Here is a 27,141-nt window from a genome sequence, read left to right as displayed (position 1 = left end):
AAATAGTGGCACAACACTTCTTATAACTGTTATTCCATGCTTGATAAGTGTACTTTTCATGTGTTTATCCATATCATTGATAAATGTTTTAAATAGGACAAACCCATAGACATATCTCTTTTGATCCTCACAACAAACGTGGTAGTTAGGTGCTATTATCCTCATTTTACATTTGAGGAATCTGAGGCAGGTAGAAATTCCAGGGTGACCGAGGCAGGATTTGAATTTAGGTTTTCCTGAGTCCAAATCCAGTGATTATTGTGCCTATCATAGTCCATTTAACACAAATCTATTAATTAACACTGGTGTTGGGCTCTTCAGTCAACTTCCACCTTATCAGACAATAATCATTTTCATATTTTTCCTCTTATCCACAAGAATATCCTGGAAAATATTTTAAAACATGTTGATATCAAGATATTACTTAAGTTATTCTCTTTATATGCTTATGTAATAACTTATCAGAAAAGGAAAATAGATGAGTTACTTGTATAGAAATGGAAGATGGGCAATTACTCTTTAAATTGTGTTTATAATGTACTTTGATAGTTCATTTGCATGAAATTATCCTAGTTTTGTGAATATTTTTTTCATTCAGTAGAGTGAGAAAGTATGAGGTGATGTGTCTGTGTGCGAGTGTGTGAGCACATAATACTTTTAGCATGATGCTATGGGCTTTCTTTTTCCTTATTCAAAAAGCATGCTTTTCCTATTGATTTAATGATTTAAATCAGGTAATGATATCTGAAATAATATTCCTTTTTCTGTTAAATTACTTCTTAGGCTCCTTAGCCAAATGGTGCATATTTTTTCTTAGATTTATAGAAATGTTGATTATTTGAAGAAGTACTTCTGAAGAAGAGGTAATTTTGTTAAGTGTACTTTATGGTTTTTAGCTGCAGTAATCATCACCTAAAAATGTCACTTGTGTCATAGATGTATCAGGAGCTCTTAGTGTATCCAAAGATATTAAATTATATTATTTGTGTATTGTGGTAGGTATTTTTAAATAAAACCACAGTACATCTTTAATTTAATGGCAACATGAATTAAAAGCTTTTTAAAAATTCTTTTCATGTTTCTTAAATGACTAGGAGTTTTTCAGGCTCATGTGTTATCTTTGTCATAATAGTTTTTTTAATGCTGGGCAGAGCAGAAATTCTTTTAATGGCTTCTTAATTATGATACTGTTTTTTCTTGCTGTATTTCATTACTGATTGGGAGAGAGCTTTAATAATTGATGCCTCAAACAATGAAGTTGTCAACTAGCTAGCCACAAAGTTAACTCATGGAACAGCTGCTGGCTGTGGAAACTTTGGACCAGGTTGCTTAGGAGATTTTTGATCAGTTTGTTGAATCAATATTCTGTTTTCTTTGATGTCTGCCTTCAGTGTATTTGGTTTATTTGGTTATGTAAGGCTAGTTCAAATTATGGTATAGTATAAAGAACACTGGAAAGAGTCCAAAAGATCAGTATTTTAGTCCTAGCTCTGCCACTTAGTGATTGTGAGTTTGGGCAAGACATTTCACTTCTTCAGGCCTTTTCCTTATCTCTAAGATAAGGGTGTAGGAATCATTCATTTTTAAACTAATTCTTTGGTTCTATTTATCCTCTGGGTTGTTATGATTCTTATTCTCTTCCATGTCAGACACTGAAGCTCTCTTCTGATTTAAAAAATGTTTCTCTTTAACTTTTACAGCTCATATCTATAGCAAAATATGTAAATATATTTCCAGCTTAAACTGATTCTTTGAAATAGTCTTTTGACCTGAGAGTTCTGAAAGGAGTATATGAGTAGGTGAGAATGTTTCTGTTATAAACAATTTATAATTTATGAAAGTTGTTTTGTTCTACACAATAAGCCTTTGAGTTGATAATTATCCTTTGAATGCATCTAGGGATAGGATTTCAAGTCTCTTCTGACTCAGGGTACTGTACTATTTTCTTTTTTGTTTTTGGAGGGGGGGAAGGTAGGGCATTTGGGGTTAAGTGACTTGCCCAAGGTCACATGGCTAGTTTTGTGTTATATGTCTGAGGACAGATTTGAACTCGGGTCCTCCTGATTCCAGGGATGGTGTTCTATTCACTGTGCCACCAAACTGCCCCTGTACTATTTTCTTCAGATAAGACTTTTCAGCTTAATATTTTTTCATCTTCAAAGTAGTCAAACAGATTTGTGATTTTACAGGTTTTGCTGTTCCCTCATGATCCATCTATTCCTGCCCATTCTTTGTGACTCTGTAACACATTTAAAGAGCTTTTAATATTTTAGAATTTTCTGCAGTTACTGAAGTTTTTTGGTCGAGAAGAAGAGTCATGGAGTTTTTGGAGGGGAGGGGAGATTCAGGAGAATAAACATTTATTTCACTTGTCTAAGACCATGAATTTACTGTCTGATGGTATCATGAAGATTTTAAAATAACCTTTTTAATGTGTCCTCTATAGCAAAGATGTCTTCATATGAACTTATTAGGTTTAATAATTTGATTTGATCATTTAATGTTGGTTGTGCTGCTTCACGTATAAATGAGGACATGAAGAATTAAACTGTAATACATCTGGGTGAAATCTGTGCTATAGAAGTTAAAAGTGTTTTGTTGTTGTTTTTTAGTCATTAAGAATTCACATTGAAGCTCCTTGAGAATAAGAAGAAATGTGGTTTGGGTTTTTGTTTTTTGGTATGCCCAGTGCCTAGCACAGTGCCTTTAGACTTTCAATAAATGGTAGGTGATTGGCATGAGTCCACATGGATGTGCAAGTATTTATAAATGTTTCTTACACTTTTTTGCTTTCCTTTTGGCAAGGACAGAGACATAATTTAAGGACATAAAGAATAAATTTCTTGGTCACTTTTTCCTAGACTAAACTTAGAGGTAACTGGCCTTGGGAAGTCTTATGTGGTGGGGGAACTAGACATTTAACCTCTCAGTCCCTTAGCCAACTTAATAAGTTGCTGATATGATCTACATAAATGTTAACGGAAGAGGTTCTCTTTAATTCGAGTTGGTCCACAAAAAGAAAATGTTTATAATAGAATATTTTAAAGTGTTTATTTTAGAGTCATAAAACCTGAATTTGAGTTGTGGCTCTTAATTTACTCTTTGGTTAAAACATTGTTTCCTAAAGGTTCCAGTTAAAAAAGGTAATAAGTAACTTGGGGAAGGGCTAACCCAGTAGCTTCTATTACTGTTTGATCATAGGTTACTTTATCCAGTGGATTGGAATGGGACTGCATGTAGATGCTTAATAAGGTAACAGGGGAGGGCCAGCCTAAAGAACACCCAATCTCTGTGGGTAAAAGAAGTAGGACCACTTTTGTAGAGGGGGCACCAAAAGGAAGCTACCATGTAAGAAAATGGAGTTCAGAGAACAAAATTTGTCTGTATCAAAGCTTGGTTAAAGTCAGCAATCCAGCTGTCTAAAGGCATGGTCTTTAGAGCCAGAAGGAACCTTGTCTATTTTAGTCCTCTCTTTATTGAGAAGGAAGCTGAGGTTCTGAAAGGTAGTGACTCATGGAACATAAATGGTAGAGCTGAGATCTGAGGGATGAGAACTAATGGAATACTGTAAGTTTCATCTGCCAATACCTAACTTTGAAAACCATTTTGTAAGCTTGAGCTGCCTGAAGTAGATGAACTTCTTTGCTGAATTGTCTGGGTCTCAAGAAGTGTGTGTTTCTTTTTGCCTGGTATGATTAAAAGTATTTATTCTAACCTGTGTGGTTGATTTTTAGAAAAAAAATTTATTCTAAACTCAAAATACCCCCCCACCAAGAGCATTTCAGTATACATAGCATAACCCAAAAAGAGAATTGCATTTGAATCTATTTTATACTACTTGCTTTAGAAACTATCTTGATGGCCTTGTACTTGCTTTTGAATTTCCTTCTGTTCTGTGCTTTTACAGTGACCCTCTTTTTTCTTCTTTTGTGTCACTATTGTTCAACCTCCCTCCTCCCAAATTTTAGTATTAAATAATTTATATTATGGTATTTTTGTTTTGTTCCCACCGAAGTTATTAGGAGATAATAAATTGCTGTTGGGAAGCTCACTTAATCTTATTTTACTAAGACAATGGCCATCCAAGCCCCAAGGGGAACTAAAAAGGTGGGGGCCTGACTAATAGCTGAGAGGTCATGCCTGGTCACACCACACCTACATGATTTGGGTAAAGAGAGAATGTAGGGAAATAAAGTAAGGAATTTCAATTAATCCTAACTCTAACAGGAAGGATAGAGCTGTATAATCTCACTCCTGCTTTTGTATCAGTGTGGATGTTCCTAGTGAGCACCATACCCACTTCCTCATGGGAAGTGCAATAAACTTCCTTCCTTCCTTCCTTCCTTCCTTCCTTCCTTCCTTCCTTCCTTCCTTCCTTCCTTCCCTCCTTCCTTCCTTCCTTCCTCCCCTTCCCTCCCTCCCTTCCTTCCTTCCTTCCTTCCCTCCCTCCCTCCCTCTCTCCCTCCTTCCCCCAGGGGCATCTCATGTGGATCTTCCTACGGGCCCCCAGGGAAGCAGTGGGACAATGGAAGCTTATCCACGCTAACTCCCTGGCCCTACCCGGTAAGTCCTGTGATCCCCACAGGCGAATTTCTCACAGTAACTGATGGGGTGCTTGGAATCTATATTTGTAACATCACTTTGTTAATACCACTTTGGAACGTCAGTCGTTAAACCACACTTAACCCCCCCCCCCTCCCCTCCCCCCAGCTTCAGAGCATTAACTCTGCCCAGCAGCAACTCATGAATTGTTTATCTCAGCTTGGAACAGTGACAAGCTACACCTGTGAATCTTTCACAAAAGTATCTATAAACATTCCAGCTTAGGTAACTATTATCTCCCTCTTGTATAGTGTCCTGCTGCCCCTATGAATCCTTCAGTACCCTATCTCTAGGTTGACTCCTTGGCTGCCTCAATGAATGCTTCAAGACCCTATCTCTGGGTTAACTCCTTAAGAGCCTTGGTTCTCAGACATCAATCTTGTCAAACATGACACTGATAGGTGGCAGACTGGGCACTTCTCAGTCAGCCCTTGACCGCTAGCAGACTTAGTGACGTTTCAACCCTAAAACCACACCTCCAGGTAGACCCCCCCTCTTGGGCTTTTCCCCAGTGAATCATGGGCAATATACCTTTGCAGTTACATTAAAAATGCATGTTCCTTTAAACACTGGCCCCACCTTAACTCCTCCCAAATCCCACCCTTAATCACCTAGTTAGCATAATTGGCACGGTTCTACTATGGATTTTTCTATAAAAACCTTAATTCTGCCCCTTTAAGGTTGCAGGTCCCCTAAAGGACTCTTGCCCGATGTAAATCGCACAATAAACTTTTACAACTCTGACTCCAAGTTGGCCTGGGCTGAATTCTTTCCAGACTGAATGGAAGGTTTTCTGGTCTTAAGATAAAGATCAGAGTTCCTGCTGAACCTATTGTGAGCCATCCCTCATCAGTAACCATATCCAAAAATGTGTATCCATGAACTTGTGTCCATTACTTCTTTCTTCATAGGCAGGTGACATGCTTCATTAGAGATCCTCTGGAGATATAGTTGGTCATCACACTGATCAGAATTTTAAAATGTTGCTGTCCTTGTATACATTTTTCTTAATGACTCTACTCACTCATTATGGGTCTGGTCAGTTTATACTACTCAGGGCCCTCTGGTCTTTTGTTATTTTTATGGTACAATAATATTTCATTATTCATATAGCACATTTTGTTGAATCATGCCCCAATTGTCTTCGAGGCAATTTAAGGCACCCTTATATTCTAGGTCTTTGCTTTTCTTTTCCTTCACTATTGGCCTCCACTTTTAATCTCTGCTTCAATTCCCTTCCCATATTATCTGCCTTCCTAACTACATGTGGATGTTGTGCTGATGTCTGATGCAGCACCTGTGTTTTCTTGGGGTTAATTGTTAGGCCAAAATTAGCACAAGCAGCAGAGAATTGATCCATACTTTGTTGCATCTCAGCTTCAGAGTCTGCATTAAGTGCACAATCATCTGCAAACAGAAAGTCATGCATCAACACTCCCTCGACTTTGGTCTTGGCTTTGTAGCCTTTTCAAGTTGAAGAGTTTACACTATCAGTGCAGTAGCAGACCTTGAGGCTAGGTTCATCCTCATTGAAAGCATTTGACAACATGACTGAAAGCATCCTGCAGAAAAGCATGGGAGCAAACACAAAGCCTTGTTTTACTCCATTGGTGACTGGGAACGCATGAGTACTTCATCCATTATCCAGAACCCGGGCAAGTATGCTGTCATGCAGTTGATATATAATGCTGATGAACTTCTCCAGGCAACCAAATTTTGACATAATTTTCCATAAACCCTCACGACTAACAGTATCAGAGGCCTTGGTCAGATCTATAAACATTGTGTTCAGACCTTTCTTCTGCTCCTGGTGTTTCTCCTAGAGTTGTTGGGCAGCAAACACCATGTGAACTGTTCCTTGGCCTTTTCTGAAGCCACGCTGGCTCTCAGGAAGATGACCATCTTCTAGGTGAAGGATCAGCCTGTTAAGGAGAACTCTGGCAAGAATCTTCTTAGCAATGACTAAGAGAGAGACCCCCCTGTGATTGTCACAGGACAATCTTATTTCCTTTACCTTTATAGAGATGGACAATGGAGGCATCCTTGAACTCCTGGGGGATAACTTCCTCTCGCCATAGAATCAGGAAAAATATCAGCCACCCACCATCCATCCATATATGGAACCATCAGTTTCAGCAAATGGAGAAGTTTTGGATGCTGTGGATAAGTTCATTTCCTTTGGTAGAGTGCTTTCCAGGGATGTACACATTGATAATGAGGTTGACACATGCATTGCTAGAGCTAGCTCAGTGTTTGGAAAGCTTTGAAGGAAAGTATGGGAGAGAAGAGGTATTAGACTGACTCCCAGACTGAAGGTCCACAGAGCCGTGGTGCTGATCTCATTGTTGTATGCCTGTGAAACCTGGACAGTCTGCCAGCGCCATGCCAGGAAACTGAATTGCTTCCATTTGAATTGTCTTAGGAAGATTCTGAAGGTCACTTGTTCCAGACACTGAGGGCCTTACTTGAGCTAAACTACCAGGCATTCAAACTCTGTTTCAGAGAGTGCAACTACAATGGGCTGGCCATGTTGTTTGAATGCAAAATGTAAACTTGCCAAAAAGACTATTTTGTGGAAAATTCACACAGGGCAAATGTTCACATGGTTGTCAGGAGAAGAGCTACAAGGACACTCTCTTAACTTTGTAATTGATTGTGTGACATGGGAGACACTGGCACAAGACTGCTCAGCATGGCATGTTCACATCAGAGAAGATGCTATGCTCTATGGGCAAAGCAGAATTGAAAGGAAAGGAAAAAAAAAGCTGAAAGGAAACACAGGAGGCGAAAATTTGGAGTATCCACTCCAAATATTCACATGGACTATTTGTGCCCAACCTATGGTATAGCTTTCAGAGCTTGTATTGGTCTGATCAGCCACAGTCTTGACTCTAGCATAGTGATATTATTTTGGTCCTTGAGAACATAGGACAACAACCAACCAACCAGCCTTCCTTACCACCGTCCGCTTCTTGTTTCCCTGTTAAATTTCATATATTTCTACACCAAACTGTGTATGCATATGTGTGTTCAATCCTCTTTTGTGCACTTGAGATAAGAATGAGGTTTATCTGATGCCCACTCCCCTTATTCTTTCCTCCATGTTTTTGTGTGCTTTTCTTCTCAGCCATGTCAATTAGGAGGACTACTAAGTCTTTTCCCCTCCTCCCTCTTCCCCCTTTTTAGACTTGTATATTCCTCCTGTTATTTTTACTCTTCCTTCTCTTTCTCTCTTCAAGAACTCTGAACAATTGCAATCTAACCTGAGGATATTTTTTCTTTTATTTTGGACCCTTAGTAATCCTTAAAGACATTAAGGTTCTGAAGGGATGCTTGCTTCTTCTAGCTTCCTTAGAATGCTAGTACATCATCATAGATCAGTTTCCAGTTGCTCAGATTATATTACCTTTATAGTTTTCTCATTGTTCAGTTGTTCAGTCATATACTCTTTGTGACCCTGATGGGGTGCTTGGGTGCCTGTGCTTGAACCCCAGATTGTAAAATCACATTTCTCCCTAGCCTCAAAACACTCTCAGGCAGTTTCTCCCTAGCTCAAGGGCAGCATTCCCTAACAAAATACTTATTTCTCTTCCTGTTACAGTGGTCAGCTGCACTTCTAGAATTTAGTAGTTTGACCCAACTGTGTACTGGCTGAAGCAGCTATGTGCGGTTATCTATCTCTCTATCACATATATCCTAGACTCAGTCATATGTATACTCCCTAGCCCATTATACACATTCTGAATCCCTCCTTAGTTTGGGTTCTCATCATCCATCTTGTCAAATATGACATTGATGGGTAGCAGACTGGGCACTTCCTAGTCAGCCCTGACCACTTGCTGACTTAGTTATGTTTCAAACCTAAAACCACACCTCCAGGCAACCCATCTTGGGCTATTTCCCACTGAATTATGGGCAGTGTGCCTGCTAAGTAGATGTTAAAAGTGCATGTTCCTTTAAGCATTGACCAATCCTTAACTCCTCCCTAATCCCATGCTGACTCACCTAGTTAGCATAATTGACATCTGATTTACTATATATATATCCTTTATAAACTTTAACTGTAACCCTTCAAGGTTGTAGATTCCCTAAGAACTCTTGCTGGCTGTAAAGTGTAACAATAAACTTTTACCATCCTGACTCAAAGATGCTTGAGTCCTGTGAATCCATTCCAGACTGTAGGGTTTTCTTGGCAAAGGGTACTGAAGTGCTTTGTCATTTCCTTTTCCAGTGGATTAAGGCAAACAGTGGTTGAGTGACTTGCCCAAGTCACCCAGCTAGTATATATTTGGTCAAATTTGAACTCAGGTCTTTCTGACTCCAGGCCTAGTACTCTAATGAGCCATTTAACTGTCCACAAGGTTTCTCTAGGCTCTTGTGTTTCAGAATTTCTACTCATCTCTGGTATTTTTATCAGACTTGGTAGAAAGTTCTATTCTATTAAAAATGTCAAGGTGTCAATCCATCTCCTCCTCCCCCTCACCCCACCCCCATTATACTCAGTTTTACAGGGTAAGCTTTTCTTGGTTACAAACCTGTGTCTTTTGGCTTTCAAAATATTGATCTCTTGGTTTTTAGTAGAAGTTGCCAGGTGTTATTTGATTCTGACTATAATTCTTTGGCAATTAAATTGCTTTCTGAATATGTGTGGTATATTTTCTTTAGTATAATAGCCCTGGATTTTGACTGTGACATTCCTATAGCTTTTCCACTTGGAATTTTTTACAGTAAGTGATCAGTAGATTCTTTTAACTTTGTTATCTAGGTTTAGGCAGGTTCCATTTGTGATTTCTTGGAAATGATATTCAGGTCTTTTTAAAGCCATGTTTTTTTTTTTTTTTAGAGAATTAAGTCATTATTGAATTAATCTCTCCTTTATCTGTTTTGCAGCTCAGTTTTAGATTTCAAATATCTTGTCTTTTCTTCCCTTCTTTTGGTATTTTGGTTTTGTTCTATTGTCTCTTGCTGTCTCATGGAGTTATTAATTTCCTTTTAGTCTATTCTAGTTTTCAGGGATTTTATATCTTGGGAAAAGTTTACCAGTTTCTTTAGGCTACTTGTTCTTCCAGTTCTTTCCTTCAGAACTTTGGTTTTTTTCTCTTTTAAGTATTCATGTAGTTCTTGTGGAAAATCTCTTTTCCTTCAGATTTCTACTTGTGGTTGTTAAGAGATACTTTTTGGGGTACTTTTAGATTTGCAGTATTTTTTTGGTTTTGTTGAGTCTTTTCTTTGATTAATTCATCTCTCCTGATTTAGTTTTTGAATTAGGGCTTTATCCTAGGGTCAGGGTCCATACCTTGCTTTGATTTTGAGGGGGTTGGATCTGCATGACTTCACCTTGGATCTCCTAGATTCTTACACTGACTTCCACTTTTCTTGAGTTAGTCCCCCTGAAATTTTTTTTTAAACATACCAAGGGAAGTGACGACAATGACTGGACAATATCTTCCATTTGTTAGGAATCACAGAGGTATCTGTTACTGGGTTGTAGCACTCACATGTCCCCAATGGCATTCTGTTTCTTTTGCTTTTCTCTACTTAATAGTATTTTATTTTTTCCAATTACATATAAAGATGTCAACATTCACTTTTATAAGATTTTGAGTCCCAAATTTTTTTTCTCTCCCTTCCCAAGCAATCCTGGTATAGGCTATAACTATACAATCATATTATACATATTTCTTCATCAGTCATATTGTGAAGAGGAATCAGAATAAAAGAGAAAAATCACAAGAAAGAAAAAAACAAAAAGAGAGGATAGTATGCTTCAGTCTGCATTGACTCCATAGTTTTTTCTCTGTGTTCCCCTGAATTTTGAAGTTCACAAGTGCTGGATCTTTAGTGTTCTCTCCAGTAACCCTGATCTGAAGTGTTCCAGTTTGTCTGTTGCTTTTCTCAAGATTGTTTTCTGGTTTCTCTGTTCTTAGACTTGCATTGTTCCCTCTCAGGGACTGTCTCAAGGGAACCCTCTTTTTTTTACTGCATCTGGACACTTGAGTCTGATAGGCTACTTATATCCTGTTTCTGGGAGTCTACGCTGTAGCATTATTATATGCAGTAGCATTATTGGCTTTAATGGCACCTCCCTTTTGTATTCCCTAGGGGTTTCCAACAGGCGTTATTGTACAGTTCTGGGGCAGAAGAAGTTCCTTACATTAAGCCTTTCTGCACCTTTTTTTTTGGAGGGCAGTTGGGGTTAAGTGACTTGCCCAAGGTCACATGGCTAGTTTTTGTATTAAGTTTCTGAGGCCGGATTTGAACTCAGGTCCTCCTGACTCCAGGGCGTGTTCTATTTCCCTTTCTGCATCTTACAACTGCCCCCTTACCCTTTGATCCAGAGGCACTGGCCTCTTTCCTCAAATAAGATATTCTATCTGCATGGTTTTTCTAACTGTCCCTCATGCCTGGAATGTTCTCCCTCCTTTACCTCCACCTCCTGTTTTCTTTCAAGTCCCAGCTACAATTCCCTTATACAGGAAGCCTCTCCTAATCCTCTTAATTCTGGTGCTTTTCTTCCATTGATTATTCCCATTTATCCTTTACACAGCTGGCTTATATACAGCTTATTTGGATATTGTCTTCCCCATGAGACTGTGAGTTCCTTTTGCCTTTCTTTGTATCTTCAATACTTAGCATTGTCTGGCACATAGGTGCTTAATAAATGCTTATTGACTGACTTATTAGAGATTCTCATTGAGTTTTTTTTTTGGAGGAGGGAAGAAAGGCAAGGCAATTGTGGTTAAGTGACTTACCCAAGGTCACACAGCTAGCAAGTGTTTCAAGTGTCAGGCTGGATTTGAACTCAGGTCCTCCCGACTCCAGGAACGGTGCTCTATTCACTGTGCCACCTGGCTGCCCCTCTCATTGGGTTTCTTGGTCACCGTTTGGTCTGATGTGAACCTCTGGGCTTTTTTTTTTCCCTTAAACTGGAGTAGGTTTATGGGAACCCAAGGGGTCTGATCTCCATTCAGGTCTTGTCAGAAAGTTGATTATATTTTTTTAAATCAGTCTATCAAGAAGCATTATTAAGCTCTTAATAAGATATAAGGACTGTGCTAATTAAGCACATATAAAAATAAGACTCTTGCTCTCTTTGAGGAGACAGTGTGTACATAAATAAGTTCTTGAAAGATACTTGGAGAGTCGATGGAAGGTAACTGTAGAGGGGAGGGCCCTCTCACTTGAGGGTGGAGGGGAGGAGATAGGACAAAGAAACAAGGACAAGGAAAGGACACCTACAGAAAGTGAGTTGATACTTGAAAGATGTCAGGGATTTCAAGAGGTGAGAATGAGAGAGCATTCTAGACAGTGCAGAGGAATAGAGAAAGGAGATGGTGTGTCCTGCAAAGGAATAGAAACAAAACTGGGATGTATCAACTATAGAATTCATGAAGGGAGGCACAGTGTGTAAAAAGATTGGAAAGGTTGGAAGGACTAGATGATAAAGAGTTTTGAGTACCAAACATAGGAGGAGGAAGTGTGGGGATGGTGTGATTAAACTCAAACTTTAACACAAGGCACTTCAGCTTTTGTAGAAGTTTGGAATGAGAAAATTGAGACAGGGAGACCAATTACAAGGTTGTTGCAGCCATTTTGGCAAGAGATAAGTTCTTTGTGTAAGAGGTAAAGGTTGTATATTAGAGAGTCTGTGGAAATAAAAATGATCAGATTTGGCAACTGATTAGATTATGTGGGGTGAGTGAATGACGAGTTAAGGGTGACATGGAGGTGATGATCCCTTTGACAATAATAGGGAGGTTTGGAAGAGGGGTGAGTTTGGGGAGGTAATGATAATGTTTAGTTTTGGACATGTTAAGTTTAAGATGCTCTTAGAGTATCCAGTTTGATTGTCCTATAGGCATTTGGTAATGTGAGATGGGAGCTGGGGGTGGAGGGCTGCCGGATGGGCCTGGATATATAGATCAGGAGTAATCTGCCTAGATCATTGAGCCCATGGGAGCTGATGAGACCATCAGGTGAGAAATTAGAGAAGATAAAGGCCCAAAACAGTCTTGGTGATAAGCATAATTAGTGAGTGTTACTCACATTGAACAGTGGATACTAAGGTAAGGTCTTACAGGTAGAAGAACCAAGATAGAGCAGTAACAGAATCCAAGAGGATGGAGGAAGAGGTATCAGCAGTATCAAATACTGCACGAAGGAGGTGGATTTAAGTAAAGGCTGAGTGGAGGCAGCAAGCATAGCTAGATGGCTTTTTTTCTCCCCTAAACATTTAGCTGAGGAGGGGAGGAAAGAAAAGGATGATAAAAGAGATAGTAGGATTCATTGAGGGGTTTTGTTTTTGTTTTTTGGAGGGCAATTGGGGTTAAGTGACTTGCCCAAAGTCACACGGCTAGTAAGTGTGTCAAGTGTCTGAGGCCACATTTGAACTCAGGTCCTCCTGACTCCAGGGCTGGTGCCACCTAGCCTCCCCTCATTGAAGGTTTTTTAAAGGATGAACAACACGTGTGATAACCATTGAGGAACCTGTCATTTGGGAGAAATTGAAGATTAGAGAGAATGGGTACTTGTAGGGTTGTCTTTGGCAAGGAAAAGAGTCACTTCTTTGTCATTTTAAGCACCTATTATATAGTATATACAATTGTCAATATGCTGAATTGCAAAGGATGGGAAGAAAATGAAATAACCTGCTATTGAGTGTTCCTTTTATTGCAGGGGAGGGTTGGTAGGGGGGAAGTGTGTGTGTGTGTGTGTGTGTGTGTGTGTGTGTGTGTGTGTAACAAGTATATACAAAATAAATAGAAAATTGTTATGAACAGGATATCTTAGTAGCTGAGGCAATAAGGAGAGAGTTTCTGGAGGGGTCATTTGAGCTGAGTTAGTGATTTGTATGAGGTGAAGGTAAGGAAAGGAGTGAATTTCAGAAATGGGGCAGCTTGTGCAAAAGTACAGAGGGAGGATATCAAAGAGGAACGAACATCAAGCAGGCCCGTTGGGTGAAATGTGTACAGTGTGCAAAGGGGACAGTATAATGTGGCCAGAAAGCTAGGTCAGAGCAAGATCATGAAGGTCATTAAATGCCAGATCTGCAGCCTGTGGCAGAAAAACGAAATGGTAAGACCTGTTGTTTAGGATCAAATACAGTAGGAGTCTTACCTTTCCAGATACCTTACCTCCCACTGGGTTACCTATCCTTAACTTCATGCTGTTCCACACATAGGATGCTCAGCCTCTCCAGATGACTTCTTTTCCATTCTTTACTGCCTTTGCACAGACTTTCTCCATAGTTGGAATGCACTCCTTCCTCACATCCACTACCAGAATCCCTCCAGATCACGTGCCCATTATTTTCTCAAGAACTTTTCTCACCTCCTTTCCACCCAAATTCTAATTCCTTATTCTCTTTTTCCATTTACCTTGTATTTATTTTGTGTATACTAGCATGTGTACTTGTTTTTCCCCATAGAATGTGAGGTCCTTGAGTAGCTGGAACTGTTTGATTTTTGTCTTTGTATTCCCAGCACTTACCACAGTGCCTGGCATAGAATGTTTAATAGACATTTGTTGATTAATTGAAAGAGAAACTTACTGCCAGTTTATTATGCCACCCTGCATGTGGCATAATAAACAAATTTAAGGGCTTTTTTTGCTTTGTTTTTGGATATATCAGGAAGTTAATATCATGCCATTATCATTATAGTTAATCAGCTTAATTAGAAGGCACTGGTTTTTAATGTTAAATATTCTTTTAAAATGCTGTGGTTTTAGCTTGGTTAATGAGTCCTAGAAAATCAATCAATAACAAAATTTTATTAAGTATACCTACTGTGCACCAGGTCCTGTGCTAAGGACTAGAGATACAAAAAGAGTCAGAAGACAATCCTTTACCTCAAGGAACTTATGCTTTAATGGGGTTTACCTAGGTATATTTACAAAGTGTATAAAGGATAAATCAGAATGAGTCAGTAGAAGGAAGACACTGGAGTTGAGGTATTTGGGGAGGCTGTGTTAGAAGAGAGATTGGGGAAGGCTCCCATTAAGAATTGGGAATTTTAGTTGGGACTTAAAGGAAGCCAAGAAAGTCAGTGGGTGAAGTTGAAGAAGGAGATTTGTTCCAAGAATTGGACATAGCCAGAGAAAGCAATTAGAAGTAGATATGAACTAAAGAATTTGGTTTGGTAAGATATCGGATAAGAGTTTACTATATAAGGCTTTACACTGTAAGTCAGCTATATAAGAAAGGGAGTTGCATGAATTGGTTTTCTTCTTTCTAAAAAATTAAAATTAAAAACTCCCAGCAGGAAAAGAATACATAAAAATAGTCATTTCACTGGCATTCTAGGATGACTTCTGCCAATCATTAAAGTCCCTTTTTTCCCAGGGGAGTGTAAAAAATTATTTTCCATAAGTTTTTTGTTTGTTTTTTTTTTACTTAACATACTCTTGCTATTGGTAATATGGTGACTAGAGTCAGCATTTTTTTTTTTTGAAGTTTCTAATACAAATAGTTACACTGAGGACATGGATGAGTTGGTAAAGGAATAAACATCTAGCATGACCATTCTTCTTTCTCATTTTCACCTCAATTAAAAGTGTGATGGGGGAGATTTCTTCTGGAAGATGGAAATAAACTTAATCTTGTTATAGGTGCATAGTTTTTGCTAATGGAGAAATAGAAGATTTGGGGGGTATTTAACTTATTTTGGTTTAGGCATGATTTAAATTTTTAAAAGGAAAGGCTAAATAAACTGAGCAGCAAAAGAGGTTTAGTGAAAAGACGTGGGTTTAAATCCTGAGTCCTTGTACTATAGATTGTGGCATTGGGCAAGTCAACCTCTCAGGGCCTCTTTCCTCCTGTGATTTACTAAGTCACACATGCTTGCAATAATACCTATTTCCCAAGGTAATTGTGAAGAAGGTTTTTAAAATTTTTATTTATTTATTTTTTCAAATGCTTTATTAACTTCTGATTTACATCATTCATTTCCGCCAGATTTTGAGTTACCAATTTTCTCCCCATTTTTCCCCTGCCCACCGCCCCAAAATGGCAGTCCCACAGGATATCCCCTCCTCCAATCTGCTTTCTCCCGTATTTTCTCCCATACCCCTTTTGACTTTTCCAGTGGACCTCTAAGCCCCAGTGCCTGTATATCTTATTTCTCAATTACATGTAAAATAGTATTAATAATAGTATGTGTGTGTGTGTGTGTGTGTGTATGTGTATAGATATATTTGAGTATTTGATTTTAAAACTTTGAATTCTAGATTCATTCCCTTCCTCCCTTGCACCCACCCTTACTGCGAAGATAAGCAGTTCAGTATAAGTTGTACATGTGTGGCTAATGCAAAACAGTAACATAGTAGATACATTGTAAAAGACTGTGACTATATTTCCCTCCCACCTCCCACTTGTTCTATTCTCTACTTTGATCCTGTCCCTTTTCAAAAGTGGGTGATCCCAACTTCCCTCCCTTCCATCATCCCCTTCCCCTCCCTACTCTCCTGGAGGGTGAGATACCCTATTTAGTGTGTATTTCATTCCCTCCTCAAGCCAAATTCAATGGGAATATGGTTGACTCATTCCCTTTTGCCTTCCTATTCTTCCCCTCCATTGTAACCATTTTCCCTTGCCTCTTCTATATGAGACAGTTTACCCCATTCTGTCTCTCTCCATCTCCTCTCATTATATTCCTCTCTCACCTCTTAATTTCACCTTTTAAGTATCATCCCTTCCTGTTAAATTGGTCCTGTGCTCTCTATCTATGTATACCTGTAAACATACATACCGTGTTTCCCGATAATAAGACCTATCCTGAAAATAAGCTCTCCCCTTACTGTGTAAGATTCACGCTGCGCTCCGAGCTGCATCCAATCAGAGCTGCAGCAGTGAGCGCGTCATCCTGTTCTTCCCCAGTGATTTGCTTATTGAATAAAGGTACATTTTTTTGGTTCACATTTACCTGTTTATTAAAATTGCTGTCAATGTTCATTAAAATAAGCCCTCCCCTGAAAATAAGCCCTCTGGTGTTTTTCTGTCCAAAAAAATTAATAAGACAGTGTCTTATTATCGGGGAAACACGGTACACACATTCACATATGTATTCATATGCCCATATACCCTCATATATAGATCTATAGATTTCTATTCCCTTCAACTACTGAGAAAAGTTTCATCAGTTACAATTATTGTTTTTCCATGTAGGAATGTTAATAGTTCAACTTTGATAAGTTCGTTATGATTTCTTTTCCCTGTTTACCTTCTCATGCTTCTCTTGCTTCTTGTATCTAAATGTCAGATTTTCTATTCAACTCTGGGTTTTTCATCAAGAATGCTTGAAAGTCCTCTATTCCACTGAATGACCCTATTTTCCCCTGAAACATGATACTCAGTTTTGCTGGGTAGGTGGCTCTTGGTTTTAATCCCAGATCCTTTGACCTCCAGAATATCATATTCCAAGCCCTTCGATCCCTCACTGTAGAAGCTGCCAGATCCTGGGTTATCCTGATTGTGTTTCCACAGTATTCAAATTTTTTCTTCCTGGCTGCTTGTAATATTCTCTCCTTAATCTGGGAATTCTAGAACCTGGCTGTAATATTCCTAGGAGTTTTCTTTTTTGGGATCTTTTTCAGGAGATGATCAGTGGTTTCTTTCAACCTCTATTTTGCCCTGTGGTTCTAAAACATCAGGGCAGTTTTCTTTGAGACCTTCCTGGAGGATGATTTCTATGTTCTTACTTTGGTCACAGCTTTCAGGTAGTCCAATAATTTTTAAATTATCGCTCCTGGATCTATTTTCCAGGTCAGTAGTTTTTCCCATGAGATATTTCACATTGCCTTCTATTCTGTCATTTGTTTGGATCTGTTTAACAGCATCTTGATTTCTCATAAAGTCATTAGCTTCCATTTGCTGCAGTCTAATTCTGAAGCAATGATTCTCCTCAGTGAGCTTTTGAGATTCTTTTTCCATCTGGCAAATTCGGCTTTTTAAGGCATTTTTCTCCTCATTGCCTGTTTGAGCCTCTTTTGCCATTTGAGTTAGTCTATTTTTTAAGGTATTATTTTCCTGTCAGGCTGTTGACTCTCATTTCATAATTTTCTTGCATCGTTCTCATTTCTCTTCCCAATTTTTCCTCCACTTCTCTCATCTGTTTTTTAAGGTCCTCTATGGCCTGTAACCAGCTTGTATTTTCCTTTGAAGATTTTGGTGCAGGAGTTCTGACTTCACTGTCTTCCTCCTGTTCCATGCTTTGCTCCTTTTTGTCCCCCAAATAGGAGTCTAATGTTGGAATCTTCTGTCTGCTTTGTTTCCTTTGCCTGGTCTTGTCGCCCCTCAGTCACTTGACCCCTGGGTTTTTTGCCACAGTCGGACTCTTCCACCAGATAGGGGAGCTTTCGTCCCAAACTGGGGTTTTCTCAGCTGCCGGAGGTATTAGATGGGTGCCCTCCCTGAGGTCTCCACACATTCTGGCAAGCTGTTTGCATACCCCAGAACCTCCACCCTAGACTGCAATCCAGATCCAAGCAGGTTAAAGCAAGAGCAGACTGGTCGCTTGGTCTCCCTACACTCTTGCAGGCCAGGAGCTGAAGCTGCCACGTGGCGCTGGCTGGCTGTGCCCGCATCAAGTACTCCCACTTACTGGGTCCCAACGTCCAGACTGCACTGACCTCTCACTTTGTCCTCTGCATCTATGTATTGATAAATCTGAAAGGCCACAGCTGCTGCTGATCTGGAGTCCCTCAGGCTGGTGGCTGGTCAGACCTGCCCTTGGGCTAAAGCCTCAGGCTGCTGGCGGATTCCTGCCGCCCTTCCAGGCTGTCCTCAGGTGGAGGTTAGCTTCTCTGAGTCATTTTGTGGGTTCTGCGGCTCCAAAGTTTGTTTAGAGTCCCCTTTTTACATGCATTGGGGAAGGTGCAAGCTGGAGCAGCTGGGAGGTCCTGCTTCTTCTCCGCCCCCCCTATGAAGAAGTTTTTAAACACAAAATCCAAGAGCTCTAAACAAAGGTTGAAGTAATTCTGATTTAAAATGATGTCACAGAATTGGGGGTTACTGGTATAGCTTAGGTTCTTTTTTTTCTCACTTTAATGTTATATAGGGATGGTAGGGTATGTTGTGGATCAAGCTCATCAAGTTCTATCTGGTTCAGCCCATATATATGTCATTTCCTCTGGTCCTTATACTGGTCTAGAACTGTCATGGCCCTTCTGAATCTTAGCTTGGCCCCCACGTTGAGGAAGAACCTTTCTTTCATTTTTCCATTCTGTGTCCTTCCTCTCCAGTTTCCTTCCTTGACTTTAGACCGGTGTACCCCTTATTCAGTTTTCTTCCATGGGTCTTTGGGACTTCAAGCTGCTTGAAGTTCTCTTTTTTAGTTTTTTGTTCCCCCTTCATCCCCCATCCCTCCCCAAGTTTTCTGACCTTTTTGGTTTTCTGAAGCATATAGGATCATATTCTAGAGCAGGGAGGAACCTTAGAGACCACCTAGTCAAAACGCTGTGGTGATACTGAAACCCTAAGAAGATGAAATTACTTTTGCACAGAGTCACACAGTTCAGATATACTAGCTGACTTTCAACAGTTGGTTTTATCTTACCCATTCCATTAGTGAAGACGAATTATTTTGGGGCCCTTACCACAAAAGTTTATCACATTAAATTTACTTTGTTATATATACAATAAAAATAAGAAACATAATTTGTTTAAATCAAAGGAACATAAAAGATATCCAGCAATTACTTGAATGTGATTATAGTATAAATGTAAAAAGCTGTAGATGAGACCTTTTCTTGCTTGGCTTTTGAAAGACATACTTTTAAAAGGAAGGAGGACCATTACCTGGCTGTGGCTTAATACCTCTGGTACCTTTTACAAGTCATTTTATTACTTGGGCTTCAGTTTTATTGTATTTAAAATTATATAATTGAAGCAGGTGGTCTTCCAAGGTCCCTTTCAGCTCTAAATCCTAGGGGGATTTGCCATAGTTTTATTTGAGTTGTATTTTTAATTTTCTAAGGAAATAAGAATATTTGACCTAATGTATTGTTTCTCTCATGATTTACTATATAACATATAACTAAGTAACAGTTTGCATTTGTTTCTCATGTAATTTTCACAGTAGGAAATTGTGAAAATCATTAGTCTTAAGGGTTATTTTGTTTTTTTTTAATCTTTTGGAGTTTCATTTGCATTTTGATACCCGATGTCCGTTATTTTGTCCAATATATGTCTAATTTGGCACCTAAAACTAGTTTGCATAAAGTCATGATTTAAATATCATAGTAGAAGCTTGGCTGTTTTAACAAATGTGTGTTGAAATGTTTTGTAACATCATCCCATGATTTCTCAATTTTGTAGTTTAAGGATTTAAAGATTTTGGGAGGTCCTTAGAGACCACCTATTTCAGTTCTCTCATTTTATAGATTTTGTCAGGCAGGTCTAAATCATTTGTCCAAAGTCACACAGATAATAAATAAATCTGGGGTTTTAATTGAGGTCCTTTGACTCCAAATTCAATGTGTGGCTCAAATTTTGTAAAAGCAAAGTATTTTGGTGTGGCACTTGCTTTCAACAGTGTTGCATTTAGAGTTCTGTAAAAACATTTAGCAATTGTATTATAATCTTAGAGTAATGCTTAAATGGGGAATAAGATGCTTTTGTAAACTATAATTTAAAACCATTTTTGAAAAATGAAAATTGTTATATGTTAGATAGAAGCTTAATTTTCTTTCTATTCTGTTAGAATAGGGTCTTGCTAATAATTCTTGCCAGTTCAGAGTAGAACAGGGCTTATAATTTACCACTTTTTATGTAATCAAAATGACCCTTGTCTATTGTAAACCTTGATGCTGACAGCTTGTGCTGCCTAGTTAAATAGTTCCATTGTAGAAAAGGCCTGTTTTAACTTCTTTTTTCCCTTCCCATTTTAGCGGGGATCTGACGAGCTTATTTCTTCTGGTATCACAAACGGGCCTTTTACCATGAGCAACTCGACTCCAGCTACAGGTATAGTGAAAATTTGATTTTTCATTTATAAAGGTTTGGTTTTATGTGACAGTGTATGCAGCAAATAGTCATTTTGTCATTTTGTTCTTGTTATAATCATAGATGATAGGCACTTTGGGCCAAAATAATGTATTGTAGAATAGTCTGTTGTACATACAGTTTTAAATTCTGATGTCTTTTTGGTCTAAAATCTAAGTATAAAGGTAAGGTTCAACTTTGACATTGAGACTCCCTTTTTTTAAATGTTTGTTGGAAACCTGAGGACTTGAACCTTAGAGCAGATTTCATTAAAGCCAAAGTATTTAGTAAGTTAGCACACTTTATTAACTTATCCAAAATTCTTTGGAGGGGTGTCCATTGCTAAAGTTTCATTCTCAGCCATATAATGTGATTGCTTTTTTCTTTTGAAATATTTTATCTTTAAAATATGATAGTTTTAGATTAGAGCAGGGGTAGACATACTACTGCCAATCAGTCAATTCCAGCCCACTATCTGTTTTTTGTGACCTGAGAGGTAAGAATGGCTTTTATGTTTTAAAATAAAGCTAGATTTGGCTCTCTGACGTAATTTGCTGACCCCAGGATTAGAGGAATTACTAAATATTCTAGAATTTTAGGACAGAAAGCAACCTTAAGATTTTTCTAATCAAACCCTTTCATTTTATAGCTGAGAAATCAATTCTCAGAGATAGTGGTATACTCGAGGCCACACAGTTAATTTGCCTTTTGTTTTTAGTTTCATCAAAAATGTAATTTGTTAGAATTAGCTTTTTGAACTATTAATTTTAATATTGAAGGGAACTAATAGGGGATGGAATAACAACAGGAAAATTTATTAATTTATTATAATCAACCTATAATGATTAAAATTATTAATAATGATTAATTTATTATATATTTTAAGATTTTTTTTTCAGTAACATGGATGTCAGTTTTCCATCATGCTATTGAAATTAACCCTCTATTGAGCATGTTATTAAAAACCAATACTGTGCTAATCATGAACACACACACAATCAGTTTTTAGCTTTCACTGTGCTAAATGCTGTAGATGCAGAGATAAAGGTGAAGTAATTCCTCCCTTCAAGGAGGTGACATTCTGAAAGGGGAGAGAGAGAGAGTGAGTGTGTGTGTGTGTGTGTGTATATGTATGAGACATGAGTAGTATGGGGAGGGGAAGGCACTAGTTATTGGGGCTTAGGGGATAGGATCCCATTAGAGGCCTCCCAAAGAAGGTGGTGTTTGAAGGAAGCCAGGACTTAAGAGGTGGAGTTATGGCTGGGGAGCATTATAGGCAGTATAGAGGCAGAGGAAGGAGAAGATGACATGGTCTGTGTTAAAAGGAAAAAAAACCCAAGATGGAGAGTTTGTGGAGGGCTGGAAAATAGAAAAGGCCAGGTTGTGAAGAGTCAATAAACATTTAAAGACATACAACAGTTTCTATCCTCATGGAGGTCACAGTCTAATGGTGGGGGAATGGAGTGAGAACAGCATATAAAAACTACCTGAAAAGCTTGGGGGTGGGGGCAAGGGGGAGGATAGTTTCTTGGGTAGTGTGGGCATAATGAAGTCCTTCATCAAGGATGGGAAATCATCTAAAGAAGTATGAGTTAGAGTTGAATACAGATTGGAGAAAAATAAGTTTCTGATAATCATGACGTCTAGGAGAGCAACTTGCTGAGAAACGTTGAGGTCAATGAGTATTCTCCTTGAATGGTCAAGGATCTGAGAGAAATTCTCCACTGTCCACCCTCTACTCTCTACAATCAGAGGGAGGCAGGAGTCCCATGGGCAAGGAGTGGTGAAGAGGTGTGAATTTCACAGTTTGTTTTATCTTGCAGAATGATACGTTTCTGAAGATCATGAAATCTGGAAGTACAGCCAAGTGGTAAATGATGATAGAACTTTAAATGATAAGTTGGAGCTTGTATTTGATTTGAAAATTATTTGGGAGCCATTGGAGTTTAATGAGGGGGAGGAGGATGGTGTTGATCAGTAGGGTTGACTGGATCTGACTCACATGTAAGGAAAATCATCTTTCATGTCAAGATGGCTTAGAGTAGAGAGGCTTGGGACAAAGAGACCAATTTGAAGTGCAATAATAGTAGGACTTCTGAGTACTAAGCAGATTGGTTGCAGTGTGAATGGAGAGATAGGGAGGTAAAAATGGCAAGATTAACAACTGGTGTGGGTTGAAGTGAGACTGATGGGTCAAGGGTGACACTTGAGTTGGAGGATGATAATACCTCTGACAGTGATAAATATGATAAATAATAATATATATTGATAAATAACAATGAGTTTGGGTGGGAAAGATAATGAGTTTTGTGAAATTTCCAATAGACAATTAGTGCTTTAGGACTAGATTTATAGATTAGGGAGTAATCTGTATAAAGAGGATCATTGAATAGACTGGAAACTGAGGTTAGAGAGAAAAGGCATGGAATGGAGTAGATGAGACTTGGCTCACTTGATAAATATTTTCATGAATATATTACTATAGGTTGGGTCAGTACGGGAAGGTTTTATGGGAAAAAATTTTACTATGGGTTTTCAGGATAAATAAACTTTATTTAGTCAGGGAGAGAGATGTTTTAGGTGGGTAGAAGAGAGCAAGAGCGTGGAGTCAGGGAACTGAGTAACCTTTTTGTTAGATTGGAGGGTCCCTGAAGATGGGTTATTTGGTGGTAACATTCAGAAGATACTTTGGGCCAAATCATGGAGCAGTTTGGATACTTAGAAGAGGCTGAACTTTACCATGTAGCATTAGCTCATTGCAAATAATGATTTGGGTATTAGTCAGTAGTTGAATTTTAGCAAAAATTCATGAAGTTACAGGTTTTTTTTTGTCATTATTATCATTCCACTAACCTGGCAAAGAAAGTGTACTCTAGTACCTTTTTAACCTTTAAAAAATTAAAAAAAAATTTTTAATCAGCCAAAATATGCCTTCCCACCACCATTTCTCCATTAACACCAATTGAGAACACAGGAAAACAAAATGTCTGACAAACATTTCAAAACAAAAATGACCTGTCTCATTCTGCATTCTGAGTCTTTCACCTCTCTATCAGGAGATTGTTTCATCATTAGTCCTGGAATCCTGATTGGTCCTGTTGAGTACTCTTAAGTACTGTTAAGAGTTGAATGGTATTCTATCACATTTATATGCCATAACTTGCTTTTCCATTTCCTAATTTATGAGCATATCCTTAGATTCACATTCTTTGCCACAAAAAAAAACCCTATAAATATTTTTATGCATCTTTAGAGTTTGTTTTGCTTAGGATTAATCCTCCCTTTAATCTATCCTCTCTGTAAATCCTCTTCTCTTCTTCATCCCTTTCCCTCCTGTTTCTTTGTTGAGTGAAATGTATTTCTGTACCCAGCTCTGTGTGTATTCTTTTGACCAGTTCAGATGAGAGTGAGGTTTGAGTGTCATCTGCTCCTCCCCCTATACTCTTCCTCCTTGTTTGTATTGATATCTTTTTGTGCATCCTCCTCTTCACTTCTCTTTCCGTTCTTTTCTTAAGATCACTGAGACATAACAGAAACACTTGTAGGCTTTGACTAATTGGACTATGAACCCTGAGGATGACAAGGTTCCAAAGGGATGCATATGTCATCTCCCTATATTTCAATTTAAGCAGTTTATTTTTGTTTAGTTTTTTTTTATCATTGTCCTTTCATATTTATCTTTTTATGTTTCTCTTTCTTCTGTGTTTGATCTTCAAAGTTTTTAGTCTTTTCATCAGGAATACTTGGAAGGCTTTTAATGAAAATTAAAGGTCCATTTTTTCCCCCCTCTGTAGCATTTATGCTTAGTTTTGTTGGGCAACCATATCATCTCTCTTCTGGAATTTCATATTCTAAGTTTTCCTTTCCTTTATAGTGCTGTATATTAAATAATTTATGATCCTGACTGTGGCTTCTCAGGATTTGAATTCTTTCTTTTGGGCTGTTTACAGAATTTTTTCTTTGTCCTTGGAAGCTCTAGATTTTGACTATGATGTTCCTTAAGAGTTATTGTTTTGGGGTTTCTTTCAAGAAGAGTAGTGGATGCTTTCTGTTTCCATTTTGCCCTCTGGTACCAAGACACCTGGGAAGTTTTCTTTTAAGATTTTTTGAAATATATTGAAGCCCTTTTTTCGGCCATGGTGCTCAGATAGCCTAATGATTCTTAATTTATTTCTCCTCAATCTGTTTTCTGGTCCATTATTTTTGCGATGAGACAACTTAAGTTTTCTTCTGTATTTTCAAGCCTTTATCTGTACTATTTCTTGTTGCCTCATGAAGGCATTGTCTTATTTGGTCCATTCTCATTTTCAGGCAATTTGATGCTTGGACAAGGTTTTAAATTTCTTGTGCCAAGCTGTTGTTAATAACCTTTGCAATTCTTTCATAGCTCTCGTTTCCTTTTCAATTTTTTCTTCAAGAGTTCTCATTCCATTTATAACATCATTTTAAACTTTTTTTTTTTTAAATCTTCCTTCATATCTTCCAGGAATTCTGGTTGGAGTTTGTGGCCAAACTGTTTTTCCCTGAGACATTGCTGGTAGATGTTTTATAGGCATTCTTTTCTGTGTTTGTATTTTGAACATTCTTGCCTTCATAATAACTCATGGTGGGGTTCTTTTTTGTTGTTTTCCAATTCTTCTAGCCTACTTCCTGACTTCAGACTTGATGTTAGGGCTGGATTCTGTCTGGGCTGGACCTGTTGCTGAATTCTTGATCTCATGGATGAACTGGGAGCCTATTGGCTTTCAGTGCTGCCAAAGGGGTCTGATCCAGGCAAAGACTGATTACTGCTTTCCTGGTCTAAGATCAACAAGTTCTTGACTTGGGTTTGGGTCTGAGCAATAGTAGACTGGTCTTAGACTTAACCATTGTCCTTATTTACATAGGAGAAGGGATTAAGATATTGTTCAGACTTATATAATGCATACATATATTATACTCCATTTAAATATTAACCACGCAAAAGATAGTACCAGTTATACTTCACTTAAATATAATTTTTTTTCAATTATCACACATTTATATGTTTCCTATCCCACATCCTCTGATGGAAAAAAAAGAGGAAAAAACAAACAAAAAAAACCCTGTAACATATATGGTTAGTGAAGACTCTCCCCCCTCCCCACCCCCAAAAAAAAGAATATTTCCTATTGGCCATGTCTCAAAGTTTATCTCTTTCCTTCTCTTTAGTCCCTTACATCTGTCAGTATATAGGTAGGTTGTTTTGTCATCATCTTTCTGAAGTCATGTTTAATCATTGAATTGATCAGAGTTCTTAAATCTTTCAAAGTTCCTTTTACAGTCCTGTTATTATAGTAAAAATTGTTCTCATGGTTCTGTTCACTTTACCCTGCATCCATACATGCAGATCTTCCCAAGTTTCTCTGAAGCTGTATCATTATTTCTTACAGCATAGTAGTATTATGTTAACATACTATAGTTTATTTAACCTTTCCCCAAGTGATGGACATTACTCTCTTAATTTCTAATACTTTTCCACCTAGAAAAAGTTGTTATAAATGTTTTTTGTACATATAGAACCCTTTCCAGTTTCTTTGATCTCTTTCAAGTATAGGTCTAGTAGTGGTGTCTCTGGGTCAGAGGGTCACAGTTTAGTAACTTTTGGGGCATAGTTCCAAATTCATTTCCAGAATGACTTTACCAGTTCACAGCTTCCCTAACAGTACATAAATGTGCCTGTTTCCCTATATTCTCTCCCTATATTTGTTATTTTCCTTTGGGGGAGGGTATTTTTCTAGTCTGATGGATATGAGACTTTCTTTAATTTGAATTTGTCTAAGTATTAGTGGAACATTTGTTTGGCTATAAATAGTTTAATATCTTTATATGTGCTTCACTGTTTAAAAAATTATTTAAGGATATGTTAATAGAGCAGTAAATCAGTTTATTTTCTAACCAATCTAAAACTTTAAAATATTAGTTTTTGTTCTTGCTATTGAACTGGGGAAATTTTCTGATATTTATTTTTTTAAGTAGAGGTGGGTTTTTTCCTTTCCTAAAGTATTTCCAGAAGTATATTGAGCTGAATTTGTACTGAGTTAAGGACACACACTGGGAATTTGTTACTTAAATAGAATAGTTATTGAATCATATTTTTGTCATCTTTTTTTTCCCAAAAAATTTATTTAGCATTCTTGTTAATCAAGGTTTTACTAATTTAGTTTCTTCTTCATAGTTTGATTATTAATTTTAATTGTTTAATTAACTTCTTTATTTGAGTCATTAGTTTCAATATAATTATAGTAAAAACTCGATAATTTAGACTAATTTACAGACAATGTAGTATGAATAAGTGATGTTTGACCTAGAGAATAATTTAAAAAGAGGTATGCTTTCAAGTATAGGCATACACTGGAATTAAGTTTATAGAATATTGATAAATAGGATTTCTTAGGAAATTTTTATAGTTAAGAACTCTTGTAATTAGCATATCTACATTATGTGAGAAGTGTTGTGAAGTTGTTTTGGAGAGGGGAGAAGAGGTTTGAATGGGTACTCTGAGGAATCAGATTAAGGAATTTATGAGGGTGGAGGTAGAA

The 27,141-nt window shown here is 37.9% G+C and overlaps 1 protein-coding gene across 5 annotated transcripts in view; it reads left to right on the top strand.

Annotated features, from left to right (window-relative positions):
- The window catches only part of PTBP3 (polypyrimidine tract binding protein 3), a 224,898-nt gene that overhangs the window by 133,055 nt on the left and 64,702 nt on the right, over positions 1-27,141 (top strand). For all 5 annotated transcript variants that reach the window (XM_069085319.1, XM_069085324.1, XM_069085320.1 and 2 more), the window contains one exon: positions 20,488-20,563. In XM_069085319.1, coding sequence (XP_068941420.1) covers positions 20,488-20,563 — 76 coding nt within the window. The remainder of the gene's footprint in view (positions 1-20,487; positions 20,564-27,141) is intronic.

The sequence above is a fragment of the Petaurus breviceps genome, unplaced genomic scaffold (assembly GCF_028583685.1).
Source record: "Petaurus breviceps papuanus isolate PSGF00001 unplaced genomic scaffold, PetGlider_PUasm1.0 175, whole genome shotgun sequence".
Lineage (NCBI taxonomy): Eukaryota > Metazoa > Chordata > Mammalia > Diprotodontia > Petauridae > Petaurus > Petaurus breviceps.
This window is presented reverse-complemented; position numbering and strand designations above follow the sequence as displayed.